The sequence below is a fragment of the Herpailurus yagouaroundi genome, unplaced genomic scaffold (genome assembly GCF_014898765.1).
Source record: "Herpailurus yagouaroundi ecotype Mexico unplaced genomic scaffold, PumYag 67569, whole genome shotgun sequence".
NCBI classification, from domain to species: Eukaryota; Metazoa; Chordata; class Mammalia; order Carnivora; family Felidae; genus Herpailurus; species Herpailurus yagouaroundi.
This window is the reverse complement of record NW_024420375.1, coordinates 2,347,960-2,360,978: the sequence shown is the minus strand read 5'-3', so window position 1 is coordinate 2,360,978 and position 13,019 is coordinate 2,347,960. Positions and strand designations below refer to the sequence as shown.

The 13,019-nt window shown below is 44.6% G+C and overlaps 1 protein-coding gene across 1 annotated transcript; it reads left to right on the top strand.

The window, feature by feature from the left end:
• The first annotated feature begins 6,343 nt into the window (after positions 1 to 6,343).
• P2RY4 (pyrimidinergic receptor P2Y4) lies at positions 6,344 to 11,265 on the top strand. Its single transcript, XM_040467768.1, has one exon. The coding sequence runs from the start codon at positions 7,749 to 7,751 to the stop codon at positions 9,096 to 9,098; it is 1,350 nt and encodes a 449-aa protein (XP_040323702.1). The 5' UTR covers positions 6,344 to 7,748; the 3' UTR covers positions 9,099 to 11,265.
• Positions 11,266 to 13,019: the final 1,754 nt, after the last annotated feature.

The following is a 13,019-nucleotide window of genomic DNA, read 5'->3' as shown; positions in this document are numbered from 1 at the left end:
CTTCCACACAATGAAGGAAACAATCAAAAAAACTAAAAGGCAACCTGCTAAATGGGAGAAGATGTTTGCAAATGACATATCTGTTAAGAGCTAGTATCCAAAATCTATAAAGAACTTCTAAAACTCAACACCCGAAAACCAAACAATCCAGTTAAAAAATGGCCAGAAGACATGAATAGACATTTTTCCAAAGAAGACATTTAGATGGCCAACAAACACATAAAAGATCCTCAACATTACTCACCATCAGGGGAATACAAATCAAAATTACAATGATACCTCACACCTGTCAGAATGGCTAAAATTAACACAGGAAACAACAGGTGTTGGCGAGGATGCAGAGAAAGGGGAACCCTCTTAGACTGTTGGTAGGAATGCAAACTGGTGCAGCCACTCTGGAAGACAGTATGGAGATTTCTTAAAAAGTTAAGATAGAACTACCCTAAGATCCAGCAATTGCACAACTTGGCATTTACCCAAAGGATACAAAAACACTAATTTGAAGGGATGTGTGCATACTGATGTTTATAGCAGTATTATCTATAATAGCCAAATTATGGAAAGAGCTGAAATGTCCATCGATTGATAAATGGATAAAGAAATGATGGTATGTATATATGTGTGTATATGTGTGTGTGTGTATGAATATTACTCAGCCATATAAAAGAATGAAATCTTGCCATTTGCAAAGATATGGATGGAGCTAGAGAGTATAATGCTAAGCAAACTAAGTCAGAGAAAGACAAATACCATATGATTTCACTCATGTGGAATTTAAGAATCAAAACAAATGAACATGGGAGAAAAAAAAGAAAACCAAGAAACTGACTCTTAACTATAGAGAAAAACTTATGGTTACCATAGGGGAGGTGAGTGGGAGGATGGCTGAAATAAGTGATGGGGTTAAGGAAGGGGTGCACTTGTGATGAGCACTGGGTGTTGTATGTAAGTCTTGAGTCATCATATTGTACACCTGAAACTAATATTACACTGTATGATAACTAACTGGAATTTAAATAAAAATTTGGAAAAAAAGAGTATTTACATTTTCTGAGGAGGCCAGAGTAAGAAGGCAAAGGAATGCATCTTTGATTATGGAATTTCTGGCCCCTATGATAGATTGAGGGGAGAGTTTTTTCAGGTCCTAACCCACCTCACTTGCACACCCCAGTGATTTTCCCAACCAGGCCTTCCAATTAGGAAGTGATGATAAGATCTCTGAATGAGAAAGGGATGGTTATTCAGTAAGGGGTTGTAGCAGACAGAATTGTTTGTTGACTCAATAGCCACCTCCCCCTTCTTTCTTGTGGCCAGAATCTCCATTTTCTATGCCAATCATGGTCATTTCATCCCCCCTGCTAGTGACTGGTTTAGTTATAGGCACGATGTAATTCAGGCCACTGAGATGTGAAAGGAAGTGTGCTAGGGAAGTTCTGAGAAAGGTTTCCTGAGTAATAGCAGTAAACACACAGGAAGAGAGGCCTTCCTCTCCTACCATTGAACATTGCCATGTTTGGATACAATGCCTGAAGTGTAACAGCCATCTGGTGACCATGAGAGTTGCTAAACAAACATGCTGAGGGGTTGTAGATCAGAAAGATGGAAAGAATCAGTATTTTTTTTAATGCTTATTTAGTTTTTGAGAGAGAGAGACAGACAGAACATGAGGGGGGAGGGGCAGAGAGAGAGAGACACACACAGAATCCGAAACAGGCTCCAGGTTCTGAGCTGTCAACACAGAGCCCAATGCGGGGCTTGAACTCACAAACTGTGAGATCATGACCTGAGCTGAAGTCAGATGCTTAATCCACTGAGCCACCTAGTCGCCCCTAGAGTCAGGATTTTTTTATGACATTGTTGAGCTGTTGAATTAGGCAACTCCAAAGCTGCCCACTCCTGGATTTAGATGCAAGATAATAAATTTCCTCCTTTTAAAATCAGCTGAGTTGTAATTTTCTGTTCTTTCAATTGAAAGTATATACCAGCAGACTTAAATGGGATCTGCACAATGGCAGTGACATTGGGAGAGGATAGAAAGGAAACAGATGAATCAAATGGTAGGAACAGAGACTTCCTGTGCTGTCTTAGGTGCTGGACACAGCGGTACTAGCCTCTACTCTAAAGATTTGTTTAAAAAAATGTTTATTCGGGGTGCCTGGGTAGCTTAGTCGGTTAAGCGTCTGACTTTGGCTCAGGTCATGATCTCACGGCTCATGAGTTCAAGCCCTGCATTGGGCTCTGTGCCAACAGCTTAGAGCCTGGAGTCTGCTTTGGATTCTGTGTCCCTCTCTCGCTCTGCCCCTCCCCTGCTCATGCTCTGTCTGTCTCTCCCTTTCTCTCAAGAATAGATAAACATTAAAAAATTTTTTAAAAAGTTTATTCATTTATTTTGGGAGAGAGAGCATGCAAGCAGGAGAGAGGCAGAGAGAAAGGGACAAAGAGAATCCCAAGCAAGCTCTTTGCTGTCAGCACAGAGTCTGATGGGGGGCTCAATCTCACAAACCTGTGAGACCATGACCTGAGCTAAAACCAAGAGTCTGACACTTAACCAACTGAACCACCCAGGCACCCCTCTTCTCTAAAGCTTTTAATAGCCTTGCTGGAGGTAAAGAACAGACATTTAGAAAGACTAAAAGGGCATACTACAGGAAAGACACCTGGACAAGGCTAACTTGGGCACAATTATATGGAGCCAGTCATTTTCCCATGATTTTATTAATAACTTTGGATTATTCAGGGTTTCAGATTACAGTTCCTTTCCATCAAGGTTGAGTGACTGTCTTGTCCCACTCCACACTGCACCTTATTCTCATTAGGTGACCTCATTATTTCACTTCATAAAGAAAACCCAGGCAACTGGGGTGAACTTTCCAATCTCCCACACCCTCCAAATTCACCTATGTTTTAATTCCTAATGATAAAGAGGATGATAATTGCCAGACACTGTCTCATTTTCTTCACACAACCAGATAGGTGCTCATAACTTCATTCTACGTATGAGGAAATGGAGGTTCAGGAAAACTTACCTACAGTCATATAGCTAGTGGGTGATGGAGCCAGAGTTAAACTCTAGGTCTGACTCCAAAACCTGCATTTTCTCCTGTATTTCACTTACTTTTTCTCCTTCATTTCTTTCCTTCTGTCCTTATTTCCTTCCTCTGTTCCTTCTCCCTCCATCTCCTTCCTTCTTCCTCCCCACCCTACCCCTACTCAGATGAAAAGATTAGAAACAGTACTTTTCCCTCTTTAGGCCCTAAGGCAACAGGAAGCATTGCAGAGAAACTGTCATCAAGGCATGAATATTAGATGTGAGGGGCCAAGAGGAGGAGGACTGGAAAAGACTGGAGGAATAGGGGAACAGAAGGATATCAGTAGGAAAGAAAAAACTTTGCCTGACATGCTAAATTCTAGATTATCAATTAGGTACCCAAGTGGGTATGTCCTAGAGCAAACAATATATACAGGGCTTAGATTATAGCTGTGGGAACCATTCAGTTCAACAAAGTATAACTGAATCATTCATTCAATAAACATTTATTACACACCTACTGTGTGGAAGGTATCTGTTTCCTTAACTCTGAATTGGAAGGCAGTTTTATAGACAAGATGTATAATTTGGAAAAAAAATGCCTGGAATATATGTTTTTTTTTTAAGTTTATTTATTTATTTTGAGATTTTGAGAAGTCGGGGGAGGCAGAGAGAGAATCCCAAGCAGGCTCTGCGCTGTCAGCATGGAGTACAACTTGGGGCTCAAGCCCATGAACCGTGAGATCAAGAGTTGGATGCTTAACCGACTGAGCCCCCCAGGCACCCCTGGAACATACGTTATTATAACTTTACTGGGAAGGCTGCGGTAAAGACAGAGGTAAAACCAGGAGCTTTTCCTCAAGGAGCTCTGGGTCTGATGTGAGGGTGGGAGAATGAGGAGATGGACAAAAATACAAATGAGTACAATTCTATGCAGTTTGTGGTATGTGCCATAATCTCAGTAGAAATCAAATGTGGTATGAGTGTGAGAGAGACATAAATTTTGATTAGAGATCTGCATGCTGTAGTCTTTTTTTTTTTTTCAACGTTTATTTTTGGGACAGAGAGAGACAGAGCATGAACGGGGGAGGGGCAGAGAGAGAGAGGGAGACACAGAATCGGAAACAGGCTCCAGGCTCTGAGCCATCAGCCCAGAGCCCGACGCGGGGCTCGAACTCACGGACCGCGAGATCGTGACCTGGCTGAAGTCGGACGCTTAACCGACTGCGCCACCCAGGCGCCCCTGCATGCTGTAGTCTTATTGGTCATTATTAATTATTATGCTTTTTTTGAGAGAGGGAGGGCACAAGTGAGTGAAGGGCAGAGAGAGTGGGAGAGAGAGAGAGAGAAACGGGGCTCATCTAAAACGGGGCTTCAGCTCACCCGATATGGGACTTGAGCTCACGAACTGTGAGATCATGACCTGAGCGGAAGTCATATGCTTAACCGACTGAGCCACCCAGGTGCCCCAATTATTCATAAGTTCTAAGTTAAATCATGAGAGTGGATGTTGAGAGAAAGAGGGAGAGAGGGAGAGAGAAATGGTAGAGTGAGGAGAGAAAGGAGAAGAGAAAGAGGGAGAGGAGAAGAGAGAAAAAGCTGTAGGAAGAGAGAAAAAGCTGTAGGGGAAGGGTCACATATGGAGGAAGGAGGAAAAAAAAAGAGCCAGGGAAGAAGTCAGAAGGGACATCCAGAGGACTTAGGAGAATCAGAGTAATGCAAAGTCACAGAAACAAAAGTGAGAGGGAGTGTCAGAAGACTGCAGGTGTAGCCTGCAGCATTTCATAAGGCACAAATCATTCCTTTTGGCCCAGGTGATGTTGGGGGAGGTCTTTTCCTGAAGTAGCCACTGGGCGGCAGCTGTGTCTAGGGACTAGCAGAAACCTAGCTGAGCTAAACCAGCTTGAAGCAGGAAAAGCAGCAAGCTGGCTCAGGTTGGGGCTTCTCTAGTGTAGAGGACGCTGGAGTGGCCCCCTGGGTGTATGCCAAGCCTCAAATCACACTTATTCTCCTCTGAAGAGATCAGCTTCATTCCTAGGAGCAAAGTAATAATACAAAATACTGTATGATGAGAAACATTTCATGCTTTATGAAGTGTTTTCACACCTATTGACCCATTCGATATTCAGGAAACCGTAATAAGTTGGTGGCATTATCCCCATTTCACTGGTGAGAAAACTAAGTTACAAAGAGGTGTCCAGCATCACACAACTACGTGGAGAAACAAGGATTTGAATTCATGTCAGTCTGGCTCCAAACACCTGGGCCTTTTCCACAATATCACAGCAGTCAGCTGTCCAGGACTCAAGCTATGACTGCTTGTTCCTCCATGCCTCCCTTTTATCTACCCCCACCCTGCCACAGGGCAAAGATCTCCAAGTTTCCCCTATCCAGATTTCTGGGCCTCCAGGAGATCTAGATCCTAGATTCTAGAGCCTCCCTTGCAGGCCTGCCTCCTCCTCTCACTCCCAGTATCCATCTCGGCAACATTCTCAGGACCTGAAGATCAGGTTCAAAGTCCACATTGCTTCCAGTTCCCTTCAGAGTGGATTCTGCTCCAGACTGCACCCCCCTCCCCAAGAGCACTCACTACTCACCTCATCTTCTGAGTCCACCAGCCCTGAAGCTTGCCCCTGTGCCTAAGAACCCCATAATCCTGGAACCTTAGTTAGCCCCAGGGGTCCCAGATCCAGAGCTCCTGACAAGTTGGCATTCTCAGGCACTTAACCTTCAGCCAACTAGGCTTGGTTTCTATACTTTCTCTGTTGTATTCAGACCAGGGTCTCCTGGAGTGATAGAGATGAGAGGTGATGTGTAGGAAGGGGTGGAGCCTGTGAGGGAGGCCTGTCAGCTAGCATCCTTGGAGAGAAGTGAACTGCCTCCTCTCCACCTCCTCTTATGTGTGCAATAGGTGTCTTGAAATTGACAGGCTGAAAAATGAACCCCCAGTCTTTCCCCAAACCTGCTTCTCTCATAGCTCTTCCCATCTCTGTCTACAGTAACTCCATTCCTCCAGTTGCTCAGGTCAGAAATCTTGGAGTCATTCTTGACTCCTCTCTTTCTCTCACACCCCACATCAGTAAATCTTGTCTCTACTTTCAAAATCTAGTCAGAGGGTACCTGGGTGGCTCAGTCGGTTCACCTGATTTTGGCTCAAGTCATGGTCTCACGGTTTGTGAGTTTGAGCCCCGCATAGGGCTCTGTGCTTACAGAGGAGCCTGTTTGGGATTCTTTCTCTCCTTCTCTCTCTGCCCCTCTCCTGCTTGCATGTGCACACATGCTCTCTGTCTCTCAAAATAAATAAATAAACTTAAAAAAATTCTATATAAATCAGACCCCAACACTTATCTCTTCTAAACCTTCAAATGGCTTCCCATTCACTGAAAGTAAAAGCCCAGTAGCCTTCACAATGGTTTGCAAGAACCTTCATGATCTGGTCCCTGCCACACTCTCTGACCTCATCTCTACATGTCCCCTTCCTCACAACCACCTGGTCTTTATTCAAAGTAGCCCTAATATTTAAAGCAGCAACCTTCTCTATTCCCCATGTCTTTTCTTCTCTATTCCCCTTCCTGCCTTTATTTTTCTCTATAGCAATGATTACAATCTATATATTTTACTTGTTAATTTTATTTTCTTTTCCCTCCCACTAGTATGGGAGTTCCATTACAGTCAGAGTCTTTCTCTGTTTTATTCACTACTAGTGAACTGCCAGTACCTAGATCTGGACCAAGCACACAGTAGGGTCTCGGTAAACATTTGTTTATCGCTTTGCTGGATTATGGGCACTGGCTTTAGAGAGGCAACTAAGCATAGCAATTAAGTACCAGGATGCTAGAGCCTGGTTCAAATCATGACTCTCCCCCTAAGTAGCAGGATACATTCTCCTTGCCTTAGTCTCCTCATCAGCACAATAATAGTACCTCTTTTATAGAGAACTTGTTGGGCCATCAATAAGTGTAAAGCACTTAGAATAGTGTCTTGCACATGGTAAGTGCTATAGAAGCAGTGTTTATAATTGTATGCACCTGGAGTTAAGATTTATATCAGTAGTATAGATTTTCCCGAATCTTTTCGTGTGTTATCTTGCATTTGCCCACGTTAACATTCATTCATTTCCCATGTTTCTCCTCACTTACACTGATTGATATGATTTCCCTGTAGTTGTAGTCATCTCCTGTGGCCTGGCTCTTCATCTATAAACTTGGATGTTTCCTTGTGTACTCCCTCTTATAGTCATTTAGAAACTGTTAAATAGTAATCTTGCTGGGCCCCAGTTTCCCAATCTGTACAGTGAGTGGGTTGGACTAGATAATCTCGATGGGCCTTTCTAGCTCTGACAATCTCCCGGGACAGGACGAAGGACAGGCTCCACCCCCAAACCCACCCTCTTGGATAGCCCTCTGGCTGCCAAGGGGAAAGGTGACAGAATCAACTGGGCTCAGCTTCAAGGGGACCAAGTAGGAGACATGCCAAGTTTCTTGGGTGAGGGTGGCGATGGGGTACCTGGGCTGGACCAGGCTGGGGGAAGGTGTCAGAAGTAACTGTTGTGTGGAGACACTGGGAGCAGGGTGAGGGGAAAGGTCATGGCACCATGGGGAGAAATGTTGTAATGGGCTAGGACACAACTTGGGTCTGGGCATCTTCCCACATTGGACAGTCCTGCTAGCCCTCCACCCCTTCAGCTAGCCAAGATCTGGAGGACAGAGTCAGCTGCAGAATGAGAACAACCCAAGCTCACTGCCTGCCCTACGAGGCCCAGCACTGCCTGCTGCCCACCACTCCAGGCTGGACCAAGGGGGCTTGGGCAGAGGCCAGGCTAGCCTGGGTGCACCCAGATGTACTCCTCTTGCTACCCCTAATGCTTCAATCATGGCCCTTCTTGTTCTCTGCTTTCCAGCCTCAGGGCAGAGCTGGGAGGCCAGGAAATCCAGCCACCCTCACTTCTTCCCTTTCTACCTCTAGGGGGACCATGGCCAGTGCAGAGTCCCCTCTGCTCACAACCCTAGTCCCCAGCCCGGATCCTGGTGACAGTGAGGTAGAGCTGAACTGCTGGTTTGATGAGGAGTTCAAGTTCGTCCTGCTGCCTGTGAGCTACACAGTTGTCTTTGTGTTGGGCCTAGGTCTCAATGCCCCGGCCCTCTGGCTCTTCCTCTTTCACCTTCGACCACGGGATGCAACGGTCACCTACATGTTCCACTTGGCCTTATCAGACACTTTGTATGTGCTGTCACTACCCACCCTCGTCTACTATTATGCAGCCCACAACCACTGGCCCTTTGGTACTTGGCTCTGCAAGTTCATCAGCTTTCTCTTCTATTGGAATCTCTACTGCAGTGTCCTTTTCCTCACCTGCATCAGTGTGCACCGCTACCTGGGCATCTGCCACCCACTGCGGGCACTCCGCTGGGGCCAGCCTCGCTTCTCAGGCCTTCTCTGCCTGGCAGTTTGGTTGGTTATAGCTGGCTGCCTTGTGCCCAACCTGTTGTTTGTCACAACCAGCCCCAAGGGGGACACCATCCTGTGTCATGACACCACTTGGCCTGAGGAGTTTGACCACTATGTGCACTTCAGTTCAGCAATCATGGGGCTTCTCTTTGGTGTGCCCTGCCTGGTCACTCTTGTCTGCTATGGGCTCATGGCCAGGCGCCTGTATCGGCCCTTGCCAGGGACTGCCCAGTCATCTTCTCATCTGTGCTCTCTCTGCACCATCACTGTGGTGCTGACTGTCTTTGCTGTCTGCTTTGTACCTTTCCACATCACCCGCACTATTTATTACATGTCAAGGCTGCTGGAAGCTGACTGCCGCGTGCTGAACATTGTCAATGTGGTCTACAAAGTGACTCGGCCTCTGGCCAGTGCCAACAGCTGCCTGGATCCTGTGCTCTACCTGCTCACTGGGGACAAGTATCGCCGTCAACTCCAGCACCTCTGCAGTAGTGGTGGGCTCCAGCCCCGCATGCCTGCCTCCTCCCTGGCGCTGGTGTCCCTGCCTGAGGATAACAGCTGCAGGTGGACATCCACCCACTGGGACAGTGGCTTCCCTACCTCTGGGGCAAATAGACTGTAACACTGGGAGCCAGAAAGTAAAAGAAAAAAGGATGAGTGCAGGGCAGAGGTGAGGGAACTCAACAGTTACACCCAATATGGCTGCTTCTTCCTCTTTTCCAGGTTCTGGAGAGGCCAACACCCTGAGGATGGAGAGGAACCAGGGAAATCATGTGTGACTCCATCTCTCATAAACCCTTTAGCCGCCCTCTCCTTTTTAGCCAAAGACAATAACAGCCACTCTTCTTTCCTTTGTTTCTGTCTCCTTCCTGTGTCCATTGGTCCCATCTCTTGATCATACAAGGCTTCCTAAAAATCTCACCCAGTCCTCTTGCCTCCTCCCTTTTCCCAAATATATTTGTATAGCATGTGTTCCTTCAACCAGACCAGAGCATTAGACTGAAGAGGTGGAGAAGTGGGATAACCTCAGGATTGGTCTGATTTATCTGATGGTGATAGCCAGAATCAGGAGGTGGGGGCGCCAGCATATCACAGATGCCAAGGATGTGACATATGTAGTGCCCACACCCACTTCCTGGTTTCCTCTGAAAGACAGCATAGTCTTGCCTACTGAAGTGTTGAGATAGGGCTCAATCTCAGGCAACCTGCATGTCGGAGTCCCCACATGCAGCTGGAGGCATGGCACTGTTGAACTGGTATATAGCCACAAGGCAGAGAGGGAGACCTGAGTTTTACCATGGGGTGGGTATCTTGCCTCAAGGGGCAGGGCCCAAGTCGATGACAGCCTTTGGAACAGGACCTCCTTTATGATGTTTGCTGAGAGCATATTTGACTGTTATCCTGTACTTAATGAAAAGTACAGAGGATGGCTTAGAAAGAGATGGGGAAGCTCTCATATTTGTGACTGTAACTTCCAGCATGAAGAGGTAGAGCAGGTTTGTGCAGAGTTTGGGGTGGTGGCAGGATTGACGCCCAGAGCTGGCTCTTCACTGGTTTCTCCCCTTTCTCTAGCTCCTGCCCTAGGTGAATAATAAATCTGTCACCAACTCTTTCATATCAGGCTTTAAGGCTTCACTGCCAGGGCAGAGCATGGGGACTAGGACAGCTCCCTTCAGAGTCTCCCATCCAGTTATTCCCCCCTAGCACCATCTTGGTGCTTATGGGCTTACAGGAGTTGGGGGGTGGGTACAGAACTTGGGCAGCTAACCCCCAAACCTCAGGAAATAAGAGTGTCTAGGCAGCCATTCATAAGAAAGGAGGGCTCACACTTCTAGGCACCCCCACTCTGAAATTGCCTTCTAGCCCACTGGTCCTCTGAGTCTCCAGCCGGACTTTTCTTTTGCCCCACTATTGCTGACCTGTATCGGATCTCTTACTTGTCTAAGGGGTCTCTATGGGGAGTAAGTCTGAGGCTAGTCTTCAGAAAAAAATGACTTCAATGCCCCTGAGTCTCCCTTTGCATCCTTCCACGTGTTCCCTCTTTCTGCCTGCTACCCATGACTCTTTCCATTAGGAGTAAATGGACTGGCCTTTTCTTTACTAGTTTTGCTGTCTCATGGCCGCTGCCTAGACTGTTACATATCTCGTTTTTCATCTGTACTCTTTCTTTTATTCCTATGACCATACCCTCCTTGCCCATCACCTCTCCTATCCACTGACTCCACCAAGTAAAGCTGCTTTCTCTATCACAACAACCCAGTCTCCTCCATTTCTCCAGTCCATTTAATTCCCATATGTTTTATCAAGACTAACTGCCCAGACTTTGTGGTCTGCTACTTTCAGGCTGTCTTCCCTTATACTCTAGTTAAACACATTTTCACCTTGGGTCACTTTTCTCCTCTCTCCTATACTGGAGGAGATTGCAGATGAAGCCAGTGGCTGTTTTGACCCACTGAAACTTTATGTCTTGGAACTTCATCTAAACCCCCATTTTTGTTAGCCTGCTGAATTCCTAGTGAAAATCCCAGAGCAAGTGTTTCTTGTATTTTCCACCTTCTCAAGGCTCCAATTTCGTCCTACCCTATGACCTTCTAAGAGTTACCTTGCTTCTAATGAAACTGAGAAGATCTAATACCTTAACTTCTTTCTGCTTCATTCATGATAACTCTACTTTTATATCCATCTTGCCTTTCTCCCTTTCTTCCCTGTAGACCCCACATAAGAGGTGGCTCTCTTACTTTTTCTTTTGTTTATCTCTTTTCATCACTTTTAGTCTTTCCATAACTGATTTCATCCCATCTTTTAAAAAACACACACACAACAGGGGCACCTGTGTAGCTCAGTCGGTTGAGCATCCAACTCTTGGTTTCAGCTCAAGTCATGATCTTGCAATTCATGAGATCAAGGCCCACATCAGGCTTTGTGCTGACAGTGTGGAGCCTGCTTGGGATTCTCTCTCTCTCTCTCTCTCTCTCTCTCTCTCTCTCTCTCTCTCTCTAATTAAATACACATTTTTTAAAGACCACACATGACAAACGCAACCAAACAACAATAAAGCATTATCACCCATACCCTGGCCATGCTGTTTCTTGTAACTAACATTCTACTCATCTTATTCATTTCACTGTCAGATTTCTAGAAAGAGTACCGTACATATCATTATAAAGTCACCCCTTAACTCTCTGAACCTGGTTTCCTTCTGTACCTGGAAGAACACAAATTACTTCATAAGCAAGATCTTTAATGATCTCTCCTCTATATTCCTCTTTGACTATCTCTACTTCACTTTATCCTCTTGCATATCCTGTTTAAAAGCTTAATGAAAACAATTAAAAAATTCCACTATGACAACATTAAAGAAAATTTTGAAAGAAAATATTCATCTATACTTCCAAACCCTAGACAATTATTTTCATTTATCTATGTTCCATGCTTTTTCAGTTTGCATAATATATACTTATATTTTATATAAATGTAAGCATAGTGTGCATATATTTTAAAATTTTGCTTTAAAATTTTTTATTTTAAATACTGTCCTTGTACTACAGTCTTTCATGTTTATCATTTCAATAGCCACATAAAATTACATCCATTAGTAGATTGTATTTTATTTGACTATTCCCCTATTATCAGGGGGATAATTTTTCTGTGCTTTGAACATCTTAATGGATATAGCTTTTTTCTTCTTTGCAAGAAGAAAACTTGTAGTGTTTCTAGGACAAGTTCTCAGGAGTGGGCTTACCAGATCAAAGAGCATGAATATTTTTATGGATCTTGATTTTCATTCCAATTTTAGTATATGTGCTGCCAAGGTGAGCACTGGATCTTGATTTTCAAAAAGACTGCACAAATTTTCAATGTCACAATGGCATGTGAGTGTTCCGTCTCCCTTGCAGCTGTAGCATTGGACTTTATAAGAAATCTTTTTGGATGGCTTAAACATTAAATTGTTAACTTCACCTTTTTTTATTACTCATGGGATAGAACACTTTACATATGTTTACTATTTGCATTTCCTCTTGTGTGAACTCTCTGTTCATATCCTTCACCAATTGGCATTAATGGTCTTATACACACTGATGATCTTATATATCTAAATGCATTCTTTAACATACATGTTAGGGGTGCCTGGGTGGCTCAGTCAGTTAAGTTTCAGACTTCGGTTCAGGTCATGATCTTGCTGTTCCGAGTTCGAGCCCCCATTCAGGCTCTCTGCTGACAGCTCAGAGCTTGGAGCCTGTTTCAGATTCTCATTCTCTCTCTCTCTCCCCTTCTCCCACTCATGTTCTCTCTCTCTCTCTCAAAAATAAACATTAAAAAAACTTGAAAAAACATACATGTTAACCTTTTGTCACATTTGATATAAACATTTCTTCCATTTATTATAATTTTTACTTTTAATTTTAGTTCCTTATTTTATCATGTTGCTTTAAATTTCTCTCCTCCCACTTTTACTCATCTTACTACTTCCTCTCCCTTTGCTGGCTTCTCCTCTTTTACTCCCTAAGTAAACAGAGTTTCAAGATCTGTCATAGTCATAGCA

Excerpts from the sequence above, each read along its gene's own strand:
- P2RY4 (XM_040467768.1), top strand. The coding sequence starts at position 7,749 with ATGAGAACAACCCAAGCTCACTGCCTGCCCTACGAGGCCCAGCACTGC.